Here is a 23,453-nt window from a genome sequence, read left to right as displayed (position 1 = left end):
GTAGGGTTTTGGGGCTAAAGAGAATTACACTTAAATTTGGCCCATGTTGCCAAACTGACTTCTAAAAAGATATCAGTATAGAATATGAGAGTATTCCTTTCTCTGCATTGTTGTCAAAATTGGATATTTTTATGTTTTTTTCCTTTTTAATCTGTGTCATTCTTATAGAGGAATAAATGTCTCATCTTCATTTTGATTTTTTTGATTTTCAGTGATTTAGACCACCTTATTCAGAGGTTTGTTATTATTTCTTACTTTGTGAATTACCTGTTTATGTTCCTTTTTAATTTCATTTTTTTTTAAACCTCCATGAGTTAGGGGTTTTAACTCTATTTGTCTTTGAAATTCATCATTTTTTCCTATTGGAAGGTTCATGTTTTTATGTAGTAAAATTGATAGACATAGCCTTCTACATTTGGGTTTAATTCTATGTATAGAAAGGCTTATCTCATTCCTCATTTTTTCCCATATTTTCCCATTGTACTTTTATGATTTCCCTATTATTTTGATATTTATATTTTATAACTATCTGAAATTTACTTTAGCATAATATATTCCTTATTTTTTTATCACTCTTTTTATTGCCAGATGTTTTTATCAGAGTAGTATTGATTATGGTTCAATTTTATTCATTTCTCTGTCCCATTTAAATCTATATTAAAATAAAATCACTTTGTAGTGATATATAATATCAAATTTTAGAGTTTTTGTGAAGGGACTAAAAGTGATAAAGAGTCAGTGCTAATGTAAGGAAAATGATCTTTAATTCATAGGGTATTAAAAGAGTAGATAACGTGGTGGTATGCTAAATTCTAATAATAAAATGACAAATATATTGTTTCAAACATTCAGTTTTTGCTTCTGAGTTAGTTGATGAAAAAGTAAGAACTTTTTAAAAAAATTTTGGTTAAAAATAATTTAGACAAATTATACAAGTGATACATTCCTGTTGTAAATATATATATATATATATGTATATATATATTTAGAGAGAGAGAGAGAGAGAGATGAAAGACCCTCTTCTCGCAGCCAACCTTCCCTAGAGGTTATACCTTACCAGTCCTTTTTCTATGCTATTAAATGCACATGTATAGATGCATATACTTATTTGTTGCTGTTTTGTTCTATTTTCATAGGACTGAATTTGTGTTATGTAAGAGAGTTCTCAGAGACCCTTCCTTCAGTTCCCCTGATAGTCTGAAATTCAGGAGAAGGAAATTTGTTTTAGTTCAATAACCATATACTGAGTACCTTCTCAGTGCTATTACTTTCTTTGGGTTGTGGGAAAGCAAAAATAACTGTTCACAACCCCAAGTTGCTCAGTTAATTCAGAAACACATATTAAATACATAATTATAATTATCATGTACATGATTTTACTGTTTATAGAAAAAATACAGAGTAGGTAGGAAGAGGATTTTCAAAGGTTAATGGAAATTCATTTGCAGTACAGGAATCGAATGGTAGTATTCCGAGATCAGAAAGAGATCACTTGTAATTGTCCAGACATAAGGCAGACTAGAATTACCGGACTGTAGGGTGTAGCAGGAAGCTGGTGGAAGATGACACCGGGGAGGAGAGTAGGAGCTCCATAATGTACAAGGGAGCCTGACCTTTGGCCTGCAGACAAATGTGAGCGGTCAAGCAGGGAAGTGATACGGCCAGAATTTAGTATGTTGTTCTGACTACAACAAAATCAGATCCAATTTCTTTTTTCTTTTTCATTATTATAGTGGCAAATCACTAGTTTTATTATTATATCTAATATATTTAAATGTTTTTTCAACAGAATGAACTAAAATTGTCAGTGGTTTCTTTGAAAGAAATACAAGAGAATTTGAAAACAAAAATTGTGGATTCTCCAGAGAAAGTTAAGAATTATAAAGAAAAAATGAAAGATACAGTCCAGAAGCTTAAAAATTCCAGAGTGAGTTTTCTTTTTATTTTAATGCTTTTCTGTCCCTCTTTTATTTTTTAGTAACTCTTGTTTAATCATGTGTTAATTTTCTAATTTCCAAATTATCTATACATCTCTCCCTCTTAGACTTTTGGCTTTTGTCTCTAATTTTTAGCTCTTCTCTAAAGTGGATATAAGAAAAGAAGTATAATTCAAGACATTTTTTTTAATTATGCAACAAATTTTTTTTGCCCTGGGTGATCAAAAACAGAAGTGATTTGTCCTCATAAGACTTAGTCACTATATCTTAAGGAAGGATGGTGTTAATTTTATAATCAGTTATATAATTTTAAATTATATAGTATGAAAAAATATAGGATATGCATGTATGGAGGCAGGAAGTATATGGGAATTCTGTACCTTCTGCTTAATTTTGCAGTGTACCTAAAACTGCTCTAAAAACAGTGTTTGTTTGTTTGTTTTTTAAGCACCAAAAAGAGAAATAAATAAAAAACAGCATGTGATGTGAAGTTGCTCAGTCATGTCCGACTCTTTGCGACCCCATGGACTGTAGCCTACCACGCTCCTTGGTCCATGGGATTTTCCAGGCAAGAGTACTGGAGTGGGTTGCTGTTTCCTTCTCCAGAGGATCTTCCTAACCCAGGGATCGAACCTGGGTCTCCTGCACTGTAGGCAGATGCTTTACCGTCTGAGCCACCAGGGAAGTTAAATAGCATAGGGTGCTTCAAAAAGGATAATGAGAGTACTCTAGTTTAGTATTGTGAAAGTTAGAGGTAAAGATGGGAAGGAAGTAAAAATTTATGCTTACATCTGAAGGATGAACAGAGGTTATCTTAGTAAATATATGCTTTGAAGAGCATTCAAGACAAAGGGAACAGCATGTGCCAATTGTATGAGGTAAGTAGTAGGGAGGAAGTTATATTAAAGGAAGAAAGTATGATGTATAAGAAGGAGAATGGTATGAGATGATGATGGAAAAGTGGGCAACAGGCAGGTTTTTCAGGATGCTGGATTTTACCATTAGAGCAGGAGTGCACCATTGGCTAATTTATGAGTTGGGGATGTGGGAACATGGTATGATTTATGTTTAAAAAAGTTATGAATTAACAGTGGGAGATAGATTTAGGAGGGGATAGAAGTAGAAGTGGGTAGACAATTTAGCATCCTTCATGAGGAAAGGTTTTTTGTTTTTTTGTTTTAGCTCCTGTGGTGGTATTTTATTTTCATCCTTTCTGTGTTAGAGATACACACTGGAGTATTATAGGTGAATTCAAATGTTTTCTGTGATTTGTTTTTCCTTTTTATTTATTTATTTATTTTCCATTTGTTTTTATTAGTTGGAGGCTAATTACTTTACAGTATTATAGTGGTTTTTGCCATACATTTACATGAATCAGCCATGGATTTACATGTATTCACCATCCCGATCCCCCGTCCCGCCTCCCTCTCCATCCCATCCCTCTGGGTCTTCCCACTGCACCAGCCCCGAGCACTTGTCTCATGCATCCAACCTGGGCTGGTGATCTGTTTCACCCTTGATAGTATACTTGTTTCATTGCTATTCTCTCAGAACATCCCACCCTCGCCTTCTCCCACAGAGTCTAAAAATCTGTTCTGTACATCTGTGTCTCTTTTTCTGTTTTGCATGTAGGGTTATCGTTACCATCTTTCTAAATTCCATATATATGTGTTAGTATGCTGTAATGTTCTTTATCTTTCTGGCTTACTTCACTCTGTATAAGGGGCTCCAGCTTCATCCATCTCATTAGGACTGGTTCAAATGAATTCTTTTTAATGAGTGAGTAATATTCCATTGTGTATATGTACCATAGCTTTCTTATCCATTCGTCTGCTGACGGGCATCTAGGTTGCTTCCACGTCCTGGCTATTATAAACAGTGCTGCGATGAACACTGGGGTGCACGTGTCTCTTTCAGATCTGGTTTCCTCAGTGTGTATGCCCCCAAGTGGGATTGCTGGGTCATATGGCAGTTCTATTTCCAGTTTTTTAAGGAATCTCCACACTGTTCTCCATAGTGGCTGTACTAGTTTGCATTCCCACCAACAGTGTGGGAGGGTTCCCTTTTCTCCACACCCTCTCCAGCGTTTATTGCTTGTAGACTTTTGGATGAGGAAACGTTTTAAAACTGTTAATTGAAAAAGAGTTTCTGAATTTGTTATTTAAGTCATTTCTGATATTTGAGAATTATCACATGAGAATAGACAAAGAGTAATAGAACAGTAGTGAGAGCCCAGAAGTAGATCTGAGTGTTTGAGGTCTGTTTATTGAATGAGCAATTTTGGTTCCATTGGCTGTTCATCTAGAAGAAAAGTAAGTTGGGTCGATACCTTCTACCATTTACAAAGATAAATTCTAATTGGATTGAAAATTTAACAGTTTTAGGTGAACATTGATATTATCTTGGATAGAATTTTAAAATTAAGATTGAAAACCCAAAAGCTGCAGAAAAAAGTAGACCTGTGAAACATATATATAATGCATATGATAGGTAAAGGGATTATATCCATGATGTGCAAAGACACAAAAGAGCATTTACAAATTAGTAGGAAAAAGACAGCTTAATGGAAAAATGAGCAGTGCTATGATTAAGCATTTCACTAAAGACAAAATCCAACTGGTTAATAAAGTGGGAAGAAGGGGTAGACTCGGAAAGAAGCCTTTGTATTATTGCAGTGCTTATGGTAAACATATGCTCATTTCCTAATTTTAGAAGAAGAATTAACCTTTTTGAACAAATGACTTGTAGTAATAGTTATACAAATGAGTAGGAAGATTGTAATTGGTAATATAATTGTCCAGGAGTAATTGGGAGTAGTTTGAGTATTAGCAGAAATGAACTCTTTTAAAATCATTACGAATAACCTTTGGAAGGTACTTCAATGAGTGATTTAGTAAAATTATGGCATGTTTCCTTTGTTCAAGGATATTTAACAGTTAGGAAGCCTAATTATATGTGCTCAAACACATGTCAGCAATAGTGCTTTGTTACTGACCTAGAAACTTTAATTGTTCTTTGCTCTTAAGCTTTCAGTATTAAGTACAGAAATTAAGAGCAAACAAATTGACATTACTGCAGTTTCATAAAGGAGAGTGTCAAACTGGTTTCTGTGTTGTTTTTTTTTTTTTTCTTTCAAAGCAAGAAGTGATGGAAAAATATGAAATCTATCGAGACTCTGTTGACTGCCTGCCTTCATGTCAGCTGGAAGTGCAATTATATCAAAAGAAAATACAGGACCTTGCAGATAATAGAGAAAAATTAACCACTGTCTTAAAGGAGGTTTGTATTGTGTGGAATTTTTATACCTTTTTATTATGTAGTAGTTTACTATAGTCCCGTGGGTTTGCTTTTACTTTCTGTTACTACCTTCTTACAGAAAAGCAGGATCCTTCTACAGTATAATAGACGTGGCGATGTATGCTCAGGAATAAGACGGTTTGTTTTTAAACAGCAGCAGTAGACCCATTGTTACCTTCAGATGAAATTAATAATAAATTAATTAACATAGCGTATTGCCATGTATATTTTGGGAAAAAGCAATGGAACTTTAAACCTGTTCTGACAGTTGGAAAATCTAGTCAGTAAGCATAAAGTGCCAACTTACTGCCTAACACTATAGCTAGGGTATATAAAGAGATATTTTAAAGTTTCTCAGGCTAGAAACGTGAAAATCCTTTTCACTTCATCATCCCAATCCAGACTGTCCCCAGGATCACTAACATAGATTTCGATGAAAGATTTCTCTTTTGAGGAAAGAAGGGGTTGGAAGGTGAGATTGTCTCTAGGGTCTCCCCTCTCCTATTTATTCCTGCACCTTTAATTCAGACCCTCACCCCCTCAAACCTAGCCTGCTGGCTGATCTTGATGTGTTCCTCTGTCCTGGTCCTTGCTGGTAAAATGACACACCTCTCTAGGCGTCACATTCTTTCTCAGTATCCCTTGTGCCTTCTTGTTGTCTCTTTTGTTGAGTCAGTGTTTAAACAGTTTTATCACATTTTGAAATTGTATTTTATTACACCTCATCCTCGAAGACAGTCCTTTATTTTGTTTGTAAATTCTAATTTGTTGTATTGACTTTAAATACATCTCGTAAAATATAGAGCCTGAACTTGGAGGACCAAATTGAGAGTGATGAGTCAGAATTGAAGAAATTGAAGACTGAAGAAAATTCCTTTAAAAGACTGATGATTGTGAAGAAGGAAAAACTTGCCACAGCACAGTTCAGAATAAATAAGAAGCATGAGGATGTCAAGCAGTACAAACGCACAGTGATTGAGTATGAACTTGTTTTCAGTTTAATGTATTAGAAAAGCCTAATTCATTTTATTTTCCCTAAGATTCCAAACCTCCTCTAATTTCAAAAAGGTATTCCACCTTTGGGTGACTAAAGCAGTTAGTTATGACTCATGATGCTGCTACATCTGAATGTATAGAGATGTTTTAGGTATTAGTTTTCTAATTTATTTTCCTGATAATCACAATTCTAAATCCTTTGCATAATTCGTTAGAAAGGTTCTAGTGCTATTGCTTATTTCTGTGCATTTCAGAGCCAGCGATCTAGAATTGTGTTAGAATAAATCAACTAGTTCATGTTACTGTTCAGCTAGTCTATAGCATTATAGCATATTTTGAGAAAAAGCCTTTTTTATTTAAGTGCAAAGTAGTACTTTGCAAGAATTTTGTCACCGTGGTTGCTGGCTAGTATGTTTGGATGTTTCATTGGTAGAATCTTCTTCCCATCAGTTCTAAAAAAGTGTTTTTAGAATAAATGCCCCAGATATGTCTGTGAGATGACACTATTTCTGTTTCTAAAAGGTATATATAGGATGGTCTGAAGATTTCCTTTCCTCTTCCTCATGCAGATAAAGAAAAAGGGCAGAACCTGAGGGTTTTAATTTGTCACTTGCTTTGCAAGAAAGTTGTATTAATTCACACTGTCACCAACAGTCATGAGTGAGTGCAGCTGGGAGAGGTGACTTAAAAATCTCATTTTTAAATAACAGCTTTGTGTGGAAGACTCTTCCACACAAAGACCTGATTATAGCACCACCTTGTGATTCTCAAATCTCTTTGGAATCAAAATTAGAGTTAAATGTTTGACTGTTTAAATGCTTAAGTGGAATTATAATTTCACCCATCTCTGTATTCCTTTAGAGACTGTAATAAAGTTCAAGAAAAAAGAGGTGCTGTCTATGAGCGAGTAACCACAATTAATCAAGAAATCCAAAAAATTAAATTTGGAATTCAACAACTAAAAGATGCTGCTGAAAGGGAGAAACTGAAGTCTCAGGTGAGGATATGTTCATAAGAAATAATTTCAGATAATCTCGTGGGTTTAAAATGTAAATTATGTCACCCTCGTTTTGAAGATTTTGTCAGTTCTTTAGAGTAAAAATTGGCCCCTCAGGTCTGTTGCTTTTATTTCCATTTGTGGTATCTTTCCCATTACCCTGGGATAGTTTGCATGTATGTCTCCTCACACCTTTTCCTTACTCACCTTTTTTCCCTGTCAGCACCTAGAATTGTGCTTTGCAGTAAGAGCAGGTGCTCTGTAAAGTTTCTGAATTTTTTGGATAAATTAACTTAGATGGTGATTTAAAGTAAAGTCTTCCAAAAAATTTTTGTATCTTTTTTCTGATAAAAGAATCTCAAAAGTGTTTCTTATGATCAGTTTAGATGTATTTGAGTTGTTACCTGAAACAAAGAAGCTTGGGTCTGTTCCTGTATTTTGAGATTTTTTTATGATAATTTTATCATAATTACCAAGTTGCTTTGCCTGTTTCAAGTATATTTATTGTTTCATAAACGGTCTCAAGTTTAATGTGGACAGGCATCTTCTACATTTTTATCTTCCAAAATATCAGTATAGCCAAACATGTTACCTGTTTCTCTTTTTTTTGACTGCCAAAGACCCAAAGAAGTAGTCTATTCCTCCTCTGTTTATGACATTATCATTCTGTCTTTAACCTTTAAAGTTTGTCCAGTAGCCTCAAGGTGGTCCCAAACTGCTCTACCAGGAGTCACTAAATATAGCCCTTTATCATGTAAAATCCCTTGGCCTCTTTTTTTTCATTTTGCTTCATCTTGCCTACATTGATATCCTAAAACCTCTGAAACCTGAAAGATATTTAACATGCTGTCATTCCCTTTCACCAGTCACATTTAATTTGCAAGGATTCTTAATACTAAAAAAAAGAATCACAGTAGACAATCCCTCACCTATTCTCAGGAATTTTTATCCTCCAGAGCATTAGATTATTAGCACATGTAAGTGTATATATACAGCTGAGAATTACCTCGAGGCTGCTTTAAAAGGAAGGAACGAAAGAAAGAAAAAGAAAATAGTTGGGTGTCCTCTTCCATGGTCTGCCCAGTACACTGTCCTGATTTTTTTCTTTCTTTTTACATTCCAATTCCAACTACTTTCCTTTTCCTTCAATTGGATATTTGCCAAGCCTTTGGCCCTCAGTTTATCTCTGGAATGGGGATTAGAAAAACCTTATTTAATCCTACTTCTTAACCAAATCATATGAGCAGATTTATTATCACCTCATCAGATACAATTAATGAACCAGTTACTAATGTAAGTACCTTTTGTCTGTGGTCATAAAAGGTGCCTGTGCCTGCTTTAAATTCCTTTTAGTTTTGTGTGTTTGTGTTTCACCAATAACATTTTAAGTTTTTTAACAATAGTGATCAAATATTTTACCTTAATATGTCATGTCAAACCATGCCTGGAACCATGCCTTATATTGTAGTATGCTTTCCATAAATATTTGTAACATGCTGTTGCTTAAAACTAGCAGTGTATTAGAATTCAATAAAGAATTCAAGAGAATTAAAGATGAGCAACCCCTCATCCAAATGTATTGAATTAGAACCATCAGCAGTGGGGCCCATGAACCTAAATTTTTTAGCATAACTCTTGAAAACCACTCATGTATTCTGCTTCATTGTTTCAGTATTACAAAGCTCATCACCAGGCAGGCTGTTCTACTAGGACAGCTTTAGTCATTAAAATGTTACTTCTTGTTTTGAGTTTAAAAATTTTCATTTCTGTACTCTACTGGACCAAGGTCATCTCTCTGGAACAAATCTGTACCCTCTTCTACTTAATAAAATTGTACTTAAGATATCTGAGGATAAAGATCATGGGTTCTTTTAGCCCGCTCATCAGGTTAGTGCTAGCTTTCCAGCCATTCTTTATATCGTTTAATTTTCATTCTGTTTACTGTCCTCTACTCTGTTTCCTGCTTTTTTTATTCTGCTTAATATGTGGAGTTCAGTACTAAATGTAGTCTTCCAAGTAATGGTATCACCAGTCCCAGAGCACAATGCCTTTGTTAAATGAAGCATAATATCAAGTTGGATTTTTAGCAGCAACAAAACACTTAATGCAGTTAGTTGTTCAACTTGCTAAGTTGTTCTAACTATACCTTTACCCAGAAGACATTGTCATATCCATTTGTTCCAAAATAGCCTGGGAGAGTCTCTAAGTCCTGTGATGACATTGAGACACATTTTGTCAAAAAAAAACCCTTTAGCTTACTTTACAGTCATCTTTCATGAAAAGGAAAGAAGGATGTGTTAAAATTGCCAAATTTTTCTTTTCGTAATTTTGTTGAATCCTAATGATCCTTCTTTTTTATTATTCTTCTTTTTCATTAAATATTCTTTTCCATAGATAATTCATCACTTCTAGCTTCAATTGTCATCTTTATTAGAAAGCTTTCAAAAATCTATTTTTCCTATTCTGTCCACGTCAACTCCTTATTTTAGTTGCCTGATGGATATTTTCAGTGGATAAGCTTATCATTACAAAATAACATTTACGAAATTTAACATCTTTCAGTGTCTTTCCTCTTCCTCACCTTCACTTTCTCCTTCTCCCTCTGCCTCCTTCCCCTTCCCTTTTCCTCTCTTTTTCATTTAGTTTCCTCATGTTCTTCAGTGGCATCATCATTTTCAAAATATCACAAAGAGTTGCAGTTTTGGATTTTCTTTAGATAATCCTGATATCCAGTCAGTCACCAAGTTAATGTCATGACTTGTAAAAACTCACTGATAACTATTCATAACAACTGTTTTCTAATAATATTTCTATCACATACTTTTCTAATATTCTTGAATTGCAGCAAAAACTTGCTAAATTTGTTCCTTAAGATTCTCCTGCATCAAATCTGCCCTGAATCCTAAGTATGGCCAAATTTATGCTGTTAAAATATCACTCTTATTGCTACACTTTCTTGTTTAAAACCCAAATTCCCTGTTTTCCAGTAGTTATTCCTGCATTTAGTCAACCATTCAGCAAACGGTCTATATACCTACAAGATTGTTGTTGTGGTTCCGTCGCTAAATCGTATCTGACTCTTTGCAACCCCATGGACTATAGCTCACCAGGCTCCTCTGTCCGTGAAATTCTCCAGACAAGAATACTGGAGTGGGTAGTCATTCCCTTCTCCAGGAGATCTTCCTGACCCAGGGATCAAACCCAGGTCTCCTGCATTGCAGGCGGATTCTTTAACATCTGAGCCACCAGGGAAGCCCCATATCTCCCAGAGTTTGCTCAAATTCATGTCCATTGAGCTGGAGATGCTATCTAACCATCTTATCTTCTGCCACTGGCTTCTCCTTTTGCCTTGAATCTTTCCCAGGATCAGGGTTCTTTCCAGTGAGTCATCTCTTTGCATCACGTGGCCAAAGTGTTAGAGCTGCAGCTTCAGTCATTCCAATGAATTTTCAGGGTTGATTTTCTTTAGAATTGACTGGTTTGATCTCCTTGCAGTCCAGTGGACTTTCAAGAGTCTTCTCCATCACCACAATTTGAATGCATCAGTTCTTCAGTACTTAGCCTTCCTTATGGTCCACCTCTCACATCCGTACATGACTACTGGAAAAAACCATAGCTTTGACTAGGCAGATCTTTGTCAGCCAAGTGACGTCTCTGCATTTTAATATGCTGTCTAGTTTGTCATAGCTTTCTTCCAAGGAGCAAGTGTCTTAATTTCATGGCTGCATTCACCATTTGCAGTGATTTTGAAGCCCAAGAAAATAAAACTTGTTGCTGCTTCCACGTTTTCCCCTTCTATTTGCCATAAAGTGATGGGACCGGATGCTATGATCTTAGTTTTTTTGATGTTGATTTTCAAGTCAGCTTTTTTATTCTCCTTCCTTGTCAAGAGGCTTTTTAGTTCCTCTTCACTTTCTGCCATTAGAGTGGTATCATCTGCAAGTCTGAGGTTGTTGATATTTATCCCGGTAGTCTTTATTCCAGCTTGTGATTCATTCAGCTCAGCATTTTGCATGATTTTATCTGCATATAAGCTAAATAAGCAGGATGACAATATACAGCCCTAACTTGAGTAATTTTGAACCAGTCAGTTGTTTCATGTCTGCTTATTGTTGCTTCTTGACCCACATAAAGGTTTCTCAGGAGGCAGGTAAGGAGATCTGGTATTCCCATTTCTAAGAATTATCAACAGTTTGTTGTGATCCACAAAGTCAAATGAAGCTGAAGTAGGTGTTTTTTCTGAAAAACTGTTACTTTCTCCCTGATCCAACAGATGTCACAATTTGATCTCTGATGCTCTGCCTTTTCTAAACCTAGCTTGTACATCTGGAAGTTCTTTGTTCACACACTGCAGACTCCTTGCTTGAAGGATTTTGAGCATAACCTTTCCAGCATGTGAAATAAATTCAGTTGTACAATAGTTTGGACATTCTTCGGCATTGCCCTTCTTTGGAATTGTAATGAAAATGGACCTTTTTCAGTCTTGTTACCACTGCCGAGTTTTCCAAATTTGCTGACATACTGAGTACAGCACTTTAACAACGTCATCTTTTAGGATTTTTAAATTCCTCAGCTGGAATTTTGTCATCGCTACTAGCTTTGTTCATAGGAATGCTTCCTAAGGCCCAGTTGACTTCACACTCTAGGATGTCCAGCTCTAGGTGAGTGACCTCGCCATTGTGGTTACCTGGGTCATTACGACGTTTCTTGTATTGTCCTTCTGTTTTCTGGGTATTCTTGCCAACTGTTCTTAATCTCTTCTGCTTCTGTTGGGTCCTACCATTTTTATCCTTTATTGTGCTCATCCTTCTATGAAATGTTCCTGAAGAGCTCCCTAGTCTTTTCCATTCTATCATTTTCCTGTATTTCTTTGCATTGCTTATTTAAGAAGGCCTTCTTATCTCTTCTTGCTATTCTCTGGAACTCTATTCAGTAGGGTATATTTTTCCCTTTCTCCCTTGCCTTTCTCTTCTCCTCAGCTGTTTTTAGAGCTTCATCAGACAACCAGTTTTCCTTCTTGCATTTCTTTTTCTTTGGGTTGGCTTTGGTCATTGCCTCCTGTACACTGTTATGAACTTCTGGCCATAGTTCTTCAGATACTCTGTCTACCAGATTTAATCCCTTGAATCTTTTCATCACCTCCACTGTATCATAAGGGATTTGATTTAGGTCATACCTGAATGAATGGCCTAGTGGTTTTACCTACTTTTCTTCAATTTAAGCCTGAATTTTGCAATAATGAGCCATAGTCAGCTCCGGGGTTTTTTTGTTGTTTGTTTGTTTGTTTGTTTGTTTTACTGACTGTATAGAGCTTCTCCATCTTTGGCTGCAAATAACATAATCAATCTGATTTTGGTATTGACCATCTGGTGATGTCTATGTGTAGCGTCATCTCTTTTGTTGTTGGAAGAGGATATTTGCTATGAGCAGTTCCTTCTTTTGGTAAAACTCTGTTAGCCTTTGCTCTGCTTCATTTTGTACTCAAAGCCAAACTTGCCTGTTATTCTGGATATCTCTTGACTTCCTACTTCCAATCTAATCCCCTATGTTGAAAAGGGATGTCTTTTTTAGTTCTAGAAAGTGTTGTAGGTCTTCGTAGAACCAGTCAGCTTCAGCTTTTTCTGCGTTAGTGGTTGGGCGTGGACTTGGATTACTGTGACATTGAACGGTTTGCCTTGGGACAAACCAGGATCGTTCTGTCATTTTTGAGACTGTACTCAAGTACTCCATTTCGGACTCTCGTTAACTGTGAGGACTGCTACTCCATTTCACTAAGGAATTCTTGCCCAAGTAGTAGATACAATGCTCATCTGGATTAAATTTGCCTATTCCTGTCCATTTTTAGTTCACTGATTCCTAAGATGTTGATGTTCACTCTTGCCATCTCCTACTTGACCACATCCAATTTACTTTGATTGATGAACCTGACATTCCAGGTTCCTGTGCAGTATTCTTTATAGAGTGGTATCATCTGCATGTCTGAGATTGTTGACATTTCTGCCAGCAGTATTATTTTTTATTGAAGGATAATTGCTTTGCAGAATTCTGCTGTTTTCTGTCAGACCTCACCACAGGTACACATGTACCCTCCCTTTTGAAGCCCCTCCCGCCTCCCTCCCCCTCCGCCCCTCTAGGTTGATACAGAGCCCCTGTTTCAGTTTCCTGAGCCACACAGCAGATTCCCGTTGGCTGTCTGTTTCACATGTGGCAATATAAGCTTCCGTGTTCCTCTTTCCGTACACCTCACCCTCTGCTCTGGCAGTCTTTATTCCGGCTTATGATTCACCCAGCTCAGCATTTCACCTGATGTGATCTGCGTATAAGTTAAATAAGCAGGATGACAGTATACAGCCTCGGACTTTGTCTTCACCACCTGCCATGTCCATAAGGGAGCACTGTTTCTGCTTTGGCCCAGCTGCCTGCTCTTCCTGGTGCAATGCGTGGTTGTTCTCCGCTCCTGCTCAGTAGCATGCTGGACGCCTTGTGACCGGGGGCTCGTCTTCTGGCGTATAGTGTCTCCCTTTTCACACTGCGCCTGGTGCTCTCCAGGCACGAGCGCTGCAGTGAGCTGCGGTCTCCTTCCCACCGAGCTGTGTGTCGTCAGAGCTCCTCATTGTGACCCGGCCGTCTCGGAGGGTCTTGCACAGCATGGCTCATGGCTCCTGTGAGTCACTTCAGCCTCTCTGCTGTGACAGAGCTGTGAGCCATGAGAGGGATCTCCTAGGCAGTAGCCTTTATAGTTGATTCAGAGAGTAAGTGTGAGCAAAGAAGCCGTGATCCCTGCCTCCTAGGATTATTCAAGTTTTGTGTCTAAGCTAATCGTTTTCATTGTTTAAGGTTTAATGAAAAATATATTCTCCCTATAACTTTCCGTGGCTCCTTTCAGATACTGTTGATTTCTCTCCTCAAATACTATAGCATTATTAGTCTATTCTGATCTGTGCTGTCCATAGCTACTAGCAACATGTGGCTATTTACACTTACAGTTAAATTAATTAAAATGAAATAAAATCTAAAATTTAGTTCCTGGTTTATACTAGCTACATTTCAAGTGCTGAGTATCCAAACTAGTCTGGATTGTATGTTTCATGGGGTAGGAAAGCATAACTGCATGTCCCACTGTACTGTTACACCACGTACAGCGCTATGGTAGAAGGCAGTCAGTAGTATGTTGGTTGATGAGTTAGTACATTCTTGATGGATAAATGGCTATATTGGCCATAGAACTCCATGGATATTATATAATCCTGATATCTCTGATTTGGAAAGTGAGATAATTACCTAGACCAATGCTGTCCAATAGAACCTACTGCTGGGGATGTCCTGGACTACTGAGGATGTGGCCATTAGGTACATGTAGCTACAGTGCATTTGAAGCGTGGCTCGTGCAGCTGAGGAGCATGCAGCTGTTTAAATGTGAACTTAAATAATCACATGTTCCTAGTGGTTGTCTGTTAGACACTGTGGAACTAGAGTTTGAGATTAAAAATATTTAACTCCAGGCAAGCCATTACAGTGAGACTTACTTATTATGCAAGCTAATATAAAATTCCACTTGGATACAGAGTTTAATTGGAAACTGAAATACGTAGCTTTTGTGAGGGCTCTGATCTATTGCTGTTAACAAACATCCTGTGAGGATTGGCTTAGAACTTCTGATGTCCGTTCGCTTCTGTGGACGTGCCAGTGGAATTGGGCTTTAATATTTTATTCATTCACTGTGGCTCTACCTGCCAGATTTGGTTCCTCCTTGAGAATATAGTTGTCCCTGAGTGAGAAAATTGTTCCCCTGAATGTGTCTAAATGGTTGGTTCAGATATTTACAGATTATGTATCTTTATTTAGCTACACTTTGTTTTAATAGTTTCTCCTGAGTAAATGTCTTTCTACCAAATTTTTCAGCTTTCTATTAATATGAATAAATACATATTCCTATATAGAATCATGAAATTAAATTGATCTGTAGCTGCTGATTGTGCCAATTTTTAAAAATGGTGTTTACATAAGCGAGCAACTAATTCACCTTATTTTTCCTATAAGCTTTAAGAAATAAAGGCGTCAAAATTTTTTATTTATTTCCCTAATGATGTACATTCCATCATAGTTGTAGTAATTTTATGTCTGATTGGATGTTGGGAATCTTAAGTGCACTCTTCTATTTTTGTGTTATGATTTAATAATGATCCATGTTTAGATCTTAGGACAGTGTTTAGCCTTCACCATCTCTTCATATTCTCACTTAATCTAGAGCAATAGTTCTCAAACTTGCATAGGTGGCAGTCTCTGGAAATAGTGTTGTTCTTTTTTGAAACATTTTGAATTCATACTATGTTTAATTATGATCTATATAATTTGCTCAAAATCAGTATCTACACTAGAATTTAAACTAAGATAAGTACTAGCTATACTATGGGTTTAAGAAAAGTTTAATGGGAGCAATAGTTAAAATTGAGAATATTTATAACCATTATACCCATTTATTGCTTTTTCCTTCCATTGGAAAAGCCTTGCTGTTTTATTTCAGTGGTGGAACACCTTTTATAATCTTTCAGAATACTACTTTTTCTTGTATCAAGATTTGAGAATTGTTTTGTGTAAGAAAAATCAATAATAAATGGATCAAAATTGCACTTGATAAGCATGAGATAAAAGATAATGCATGCAGACTAATTGGCTTTTATTTTATTCAGTCTATAAAAAGTGTTTTGTAGTTTTTTCTTAATTCTTAACATATCCATATAGGTTTATATGAAAACTCATTATTGCTTATAGTAGGACTGCCTGATCAGTTTATTAAAACAAAGCTATTGGTATATTTTTCAGTCCTGTAGTTTACTTATTAAACCTGTTCACATGTAATTTAAATGATGATCAGAGTCAAATGCAGAGGTTATAGCTGTTTATAGAAATCTAGGTATCTGCCTGGTAAACATGAAAAGCTCCAAAGTAAAAACTTTTCTTTGGTTATTAAAAATATGTCCTTAATGTCTTAGAATTCAAGCCATTGTTAATGTCTCTGCTTTGTTCTTTCTAGGTAGCTGACTTGATGCATCTGTGTGGCTTAATAAGAGTAGGCACACATGTGTCTGTATGTGTATGTGCATAAGATAATGTAGGCTTTAAAATATGAATAAATATGAATAGGACTGTTGGAATTCTTATATCTCACTTTTAGTTTTGGTCATTTCATGGAATAATCCTTATTGTATTTCATTTTCTACTTAGGAAATATTTCTCAGCTTGAAAGCTGCTTTGGAGAAATACCACGAAGGCATTGAAAAGGCAACAGAGGACTGTCATGCTAAAATAGATGAGAAAACAGCTGAACTGAAGAAGAAAATGTTCAGAACTCAACCTGATTAACAGAATTACTCATCTTTTTATAAATAGCTTGTCAATTTTTAATTTTATATTCTGAAAGGGAATAGTTAAGTTGAAGTTAATGAAAGATCAAAAGTACCAAATAATGTTGGCTCAGTCATCTTTTATATACTCTCATAGATTATTATTTTGTAAGATAATACATTTATTGTAGATGTCCATGAACTTAAATTGTGCAGGTATTCATGTCTCTGCTCCTTGTTGTAAGTAGTCACTGAAATAAAACAATTGCATTTGAATTTTTCTTTTCTGTTATTTTCATGGCTTTTGTCGCTTTGTCTGTCAACATACAGAGGTATAGTATTATTGAGCCCTGACTTTGCACTAAGCATTGTGGGATCTCATTTGATCTTCACTCAGGCAGCTCTAGATAGACATTTTTATAACTACTTGATGGGTGAAGTAACTGTGAAGGTCCTGAAAGAGTAAATAGTTGAGCCAAAATTTGAACTGTGCTTTGTATAATACTGAGGTCTGGAATGTTTTTACTATACCATACTTCCTAGTGTAATTATTTGAAAGAGGAAGTATGAGTGTAGTGGTCTTATGCTATGACATTTTTATGAGGAAAATAAAATGTGCAAACTGCTTAGAACAGTGCCATGGTAGACAATACATATTAATTAATGGTGTTTAGAGTTCCAGTTATTTTTCTCTTTGACAGAAATATAAAATACTACAGTAAGTAGAGAGTAGGCTTTCAGTAAGAGGAAAAGCCCTAGGAGGAGTGGAAAGGGCTGGGTGTCCAGGGGAGGAATAGTAGGGGCACAAAGCTGAGCTATTGCCCTGTCCCTTTCTTGCTTTTTAAAAAAATAAGTTCAGCCCATAGAAAGGTCTGTTGATGAGGCTGGGTAACAGCTGTAAACATGACCATGTCTCTCATTTTATATTTAAAAATTTTTTAACTCACCAAGGCCTGTCTCCACCTTTAGCTCTTGTTCTTTTTTTTTTTTTTTTTCCCCACAGCCAAATTTCTAGAAAACCTAATTTATACATGCCTCTATTTATTTCCTTGCCCATAATGGTATTGTTATTTCTATTCATACTGGTTCACTGAACTTTCTAAAATCAGTTCTCAAAATTCCCTGGACCATTTTAATCTTTATCTTCCTTACATTCTACCTGTACAATACTTTTCCCCCTGTGTCTCAGTAACACTGCTCCCTTGGTTCTCTTGTCTGTCTGTTCCTTTTAGATGTTTTCCCATGAGGGTCTCATTCTCTGTTCTTCCCCAGAGTGTGTGTGTTCTCTAGGTGTCTGCCCTTGACCCTCCTTCTCTTCTCAACCTCTGTACCCCTCCTTGAAAATTTTCATCTACACCCACCACTTCAATCATGAATTAAACATCCATGCAACTTTTACTGCATTATGTACATTGTTAACATTTGTCATATTTTTCCTGAATTTCAGACTTGGATGTTCAATAGCCAATACAGTATACCCTGACAACACAGCCGGGAACTGCAGGGGTCGGTCTCCTTTTATATGGATTTGTTTCAGTAGAACTTTTGAATAAATGATCCACAGTTGGTTGAATCCATGGATGCAGAACTGTGGATACAGAGGACCACTATGGCCCTTGAGCATCAGCAGACACAATCTGAGACCACGAGTCCTGGGATACTGCAGATACCAGTCCCCTGCGGATACTGAGAGGTGACCATAGATATTTTTAACCTTGTGGCATTCTGGTGAAGCCTAACGGGCCTTTTCAGAGTAATATAATGTTTTTCGTGCATAAAATACAGGATTGCAGGTGGAACCAATTAAACTCTAATATGATTATCAAAATACTCAAAGTATTTTATGGAAAAGGAACTTAGCCAACTTTCTCTCATGCCACTACTCACTCCTTTATATCCATTTAGTTAGCAAGAACTATGGATGGATGTACCCAAGTCTCCACCTCTCATATCTTTGCCCATGTTGCAGTTTGTATCATCTTCATTTCTTAGCTGATGTACTTGCACTAATCTTTTTTACTAGGTTTACAATCTCTAATCCACCTCTTCAAATGTATTAGGTTATTCTAAACTGTCTAATTAGATTATGTCAATTATTTTTACAAAAGCTTTTAGATTTTCAAATTGTTCTTGGGTGTCATAGTAAACTCAGTATTTTAAGTTTGCAAAGGAAATAGAGTAATTGTTGCTATCTGTTGGACACCAGTGCAAACTGCTAGCTCAAGGTAGTTCAGTTTCAATGTTAGATCACACTAAATTCCTTTCTTTACGAAGCTGGGTTTGGGGTTTTGGTTTTTGGCATTCACTGGTTTCAGTTTAGTTCAGTTCTGTTGCTCAGTCGTGTCCGACTCTTTGTGACCCCATGAATTGCAGCATGCCAGGCCTCCCTGTCCATCACCAACTCCCGGAGTTTACCCAAACCCATGTCCATTGTGTTGGTGATGCCATCCAACCATCTCATCCTCTGTCGTCCCCTTCTCCTCGTGCCCTCAATCTTTCCCAGCATGAGGGTCTTTTCAAATGAGTCAGCTCTTTGCATCAGCTGGCCAAAGTATTGGAGTTTCAGCTTCAACATCAGTCCTTCCAATGAACACCCAGGACTGATCTCCTTTAGAATGGGACTAGTTGGATCTCCTTGCAGTCCAAGGGACTCTCAAGAGTCTTCTCCAGCACCACAGTTCAAAAGCATAAGTTCTTCAGTGTTCAGCTTTCTTTATAGTCTGACTCTCACATCCATACATGACTACTGGAAAAACCATACCATTGACTAGATGGAACTTTGTTGGCAAAGTAATGTCTCTGCTTTTCAATATTCTGTCTAGGTTGGTCATAACTTTCCTTCCAAGGAGCAAGCATCTTAATTTCATGGCTGCAATCACCATCTGCAGTGATTTTGGAGCCCAGAAAAATAAAGTCAGCCACTGTTTCCACTGTTTCCCAATCTATTTCCCATGAAGTGATGGGACCGGATGCCATGATCTAGTTTTCTGAATGTTGAGCTTGAAGCCAACTTTTTCACTCTCCTCTTTCACTTTCATCAAGAGGCTCTTTAGTTTTTCTTCACTTTGTGCCATAAGGGTGGTGTCATCTGCATATCTGAGGTTGTTGATATTTCTCCTGGCAATCTTGATTCCAGCTTGTGCTTCCTCCAGCCCAGCGTTTCTCATGATGTACTCTGCATATAAGTTAAATAAGCACGGTGACAATATACAGCCTTGACGTACTCCTTTTCCTATTTGGAACCAGTTGAAGCGACTTAGCAGCAGCAGCAGCTGTTGTTCCATGTCCAGTTCTAACTGTTGCTTCCTGACCTGCACACAGGTTTCTCAAGAGGGAGGTCAGGTGGTCTGGTATTCCCATCTCTTTCAGAATTTTCCACAATTTATTGTGATCCACACAGTCAAAGGCTTTGGCATAGTCAATATAGCAGAAATAGATGTTTTTCTGGAACTCTCTTGCTTGCTGCAATACAAATCAAGTATCACATGAAAATCATTATGGAATAAGAAATGAGAGTGCCAATATCCAATCTGATTTGTACAGTGCCGAATTGGCATGCACACTCAGTTAATATTTGCTATCCAACAGAAGAAAATACTCTTTTCAGTTTTGTTTTGTTTAAATGAACATTGCTAGGGCATAAATACATATTAAGTTGTTTGAACCTAACTACTTGATAATGGAACTGTTCAGCTTTTGGATTTTGTTGTTTTTTTGGCCAAGGGGCATAGTAAAAGAATTTTGGATACACTAGGAAGCACAAGCTGGAATCAAGATTGCCGGGAGAAATATCAATAACCTCAGATACACAGATGGCACCACCCTTATGGCAGAAAGTGAAGAGGAACTAAAGAGCCTCTTGATGAAAGTGAAGGAGGAGAGTGAAAAAGTTGGCTTAAAGCTCAACATTCAGAAAACTGAGATCATGGCATTCGGTCCCATCACTTCATGGCAAATAGATGGGGAAACAGTGGAAACAGTGTCAGACTTTATTTTGGGGGGCTCCAAAGTCAGTGTGGATGGTGATTGCAGCCATGAAATTAAAAGACGCTTACTCCTTGGAAGGAAAGTTATGACCAACCTAGACAGCATATTAAAAAGCAAAGACATTACTTTGTCAACAAAGGTCCGTCTAGTCAAGGCTATGGTTTTTCCAGTAGTCATATATGGATGTGAGAGTTGGACTGTGAAGAAAGCTGAGCGCCAAAGAATTGATGCTTTTGAACTATGGTATTATAGAAGACTCTTGAGAGTCCCTTGGACTGCAAGGAGATCCAACCAGTCCATCCTAAAGGACTGGGTGTTCATTGGAAGGACTGATGTTGAAGCTGAGACTCCAATACTTTGGCCACTTCATGCGAAGAACTGACTCATTTGAAAAGACCCTGATGCTGGGAGGGACTGGGGGCAGGAGGAGAAGGGGACAACAGAGGATGAGATCATTGGATGGCATGACTGACTTGATGGACATGGGTTTGGGTAAACTCTGGGAGTTTGTGATGGACTGGGAGGCCTGGCGTGCTGTGATTCATGGGGTCTCAAAGAATCGGACACGACTGAGCAACTGAACTGAACTGAAGAGCTTCTTGAACTGAGAAAGTTTTGGGACCTGTCACTTACAGAAGAAATTTGCATGAATTTCAAGACCTTTTGTCTTCTAGCCTCCCATGCCTTTTCTCTTGCTAGTTCTCATTTGAACTTTATCCACGAGTAGCACCTATTTTCGCTTTCTTAGCACCTCACACTTCCATGTGTTTTCATGTTTCTTTGCATAGATTTTTGGGGTTTTTTTGGTATGTCCAATTGAACATACAGTACTCATTTTTCAAGTCTCCAACCCAAACAATAGCCGTAATGCCTTTTTAAAGGTCAGGCTTTCCTCTCTTTTTTTGTTATTACTTTCACTATAATTTGTATCATATTGTAATTTTTTACACATCCTCCACTTGCCTAGGCTTTTTGTTCTTGAAGCCAGTGACTGTCTCTGTTTCGTACTAACAGGATAGTATAGTACCAGGCACCTGGTAACCACTTTGTTTACTTAAGAAATAGGCTTTTTTTTCTCCTCTTTGACCAAATAATATATCCATTGAGGCCAAGTTCTCTTACTCGAAGAAGAAACATTTATCTTTCATGCATTTTTTTTTTTACACCAAACATCAGCATAGGTTCTAGTAGTTCAGTATCTTCACTCATCTTTTTTTGTCCCCAAACAGATAAAAGCCTTAATCAAGAAGCTATTAGTATAATCCCCATTAAAACCATTATTTGACTGTTTTGATTGGAGGGCAAATTATAAAATTTAGAACTTTTTTCTAACACCTTCTTGAAAATGGCTACTTGGGCTTATATAACCTTGAAAAGTTTATTAATAGAGGGAAATTAATGCTCTGAAAGAAGGCAATGGTACTGTGTATATGTGACATATGCTAAAGTCTGATCTTGAAGGAAATTCTGTATATAGACTTCAGTTATGTTCTATGAGTGCAGCAACTTATTAGCTATATGTAGAGCAAATATTTAATTTCAAGTTCAACTGACATATTTCAAGGAGTTAATCCATTTTATGACAAAGCAAGGGAAATTGAAATATGCACTTTTCAGGCTGAAGTTAACACATCTGATTTTAGTTTTAACGGGATGTTTCCTATTTTTAGTAAGACCAGAAAAGTTTTATATGAAATTCCATTTCAAGTTCAGGGCCTGTCCCCTGTTTCAATTAAGCCAGCTCTCTCATTTTGATTGAAATATGCTTCTCATCTTCCTATCCTTATTGCCACCAGGGGGCATAACACAACTTGTATAACCAATGATATTAAATAGAATAACTCGATTTTAAGATTTGAAACAGCAGAGCTGAAAATTTTTAAAGTGATAGTAACAACTCAAAAAAAAAGTATCAGAATTTATAGACAATCTATTTAGAAATTGAAGTAGGTTCTAAATAGTAACTTTAAATTATTTTAAAAGTTTGCTAAGAGGATGACTGCCAAAGCTCCAGTTCTGACCCTATTTTGTTATCTTTCTTTAGATTACCTCAGTTATCCTCCTAGTACTTGGTTCAGGATTTCTAGCTTAGATTCCATGCAGCTCTTAAAACTGAACTTTCCTCACATGAATTTGAGATACCCATACAAGAATGAGCAAGTCACTTAGGAAATTAACCTAGACCACCACCTGGCCTTATTTTAGTGTGACATTGTTTGTTTGTCTTCATGATAAGATGATAAAGTCATTCTCTACTACTACCATCCTCCTCTAATCCATTCATACTGCCAATATATACATCTCCCTAAAATACAAATTTAATCATCTCTTCGCCACTGCTTTACAAATATTTGATGCTCATTTCAGGATATGATCCATAATACTTTGAAGGATAATACCCTTTGACAGAGGCAATGTGGTGTAACACAGTAGTTCCCAAATTATACTGTGTATAACATTCACCTGGGGTGCTTGTTAAGTATGCCTTGATTTGGAGGGGTCTCTGGGAGGCTGCACTTAAAACAAGTGCGCTGAGTGCTTATAACAGTGATCTTTGGAGATCACTTTAAGAATCTCTGCTGTGAGGTTAGAAGCGTACACTTTAGAGTCAGTATTTATATTTCTTATAAAATGGGAATAATAAATACATCTTTAGCTCATAAGAATTGAGTGAGTTTTTAAAACCCAGCACAGTGCCTACTCCACGACAAGTACACGGTAGCTGGTGCTGGTATAAACATAACTGGTAGTAGACTGCTCCAGGGAACAATCTTTCTATTTTCTGCACTACCCCTATTTGCAGTCCTTTATACCTACTTGGTGATGAATGAATGTTTGCTGAATTAAAGGATCTTGTCAGCTTGGCCAAAATGAGCAGAAGATTCTAAAGCATAT

At 36.8% G+C, this 23,453-nt stretch overlaps 1 protein-coding gene and 1 non-coding gene across 4 annotated transcripts in view; one reads left to right on the top strand and one right to left on the bottom strand.

Annotated features, from left to right (window-relative positions):
* NUF2 (NUF2 component of NDC80 kinetochore complex) overlaps positions 1-16,847 on the top strand; it is a 38,047-nt gene extending 21,200 nt beyond the window's left edge. For all 3 annotated transcript variants that reach the window (XM_043450614.1, XM_043450624.1, XM_043450631.1), the window contains exons 10-14: positions 1,790-1,927; positions 5,076-5,216; positions 6,038-6,213; positions 7,092-7,227; positions 16,453-16,847. In XM_043450614.1, coding sequence (XP_043306549.1) covers positions 1,790-1,927; positions 5,076-5,216; positions 6,038-6,213; positions 7,092-7,227; positions 16,453-16,590 — 729 coding nt within the window. In that variant the 3' untranslated portion in view covers positions 16,591-16,847. The remainder of the gene's footprint in view (positions 1-1,789; positions 1,928-5,075; positions 5,217-6,037; positions 6,214-7,091; positions 7,228-16,452) is intronic.
* On the bottom strand, positions 2,549-2,621 carry TRNAC-ACA. The gene has a single exon. It is a non-coding gene; the product is annotated as a tRNA-Cys (tRNA).
* Positions 16,848-23,453: the final 6,606 nt, after the last annotated feature.

Source organism: Cervus canadensis, chromosome 2 (assembly GCF_019320065.1).
Source record: "Cervus canadensis isolate Bull #8, Minnesota chromosome 2, ASM1932006v1, whole genome shotgun sequence".
In the NCBI taxonomy this organism is placed as follows: domain Eukaryota; kingdom Metazoa; phylum Chordata; class Mammalia; order Artiodactyla; family Cervidae; genus Cervus; species Cervus canadensis.
This window is presented reverse-complemented; position numbering and strand designations above follow the sequence as displayed.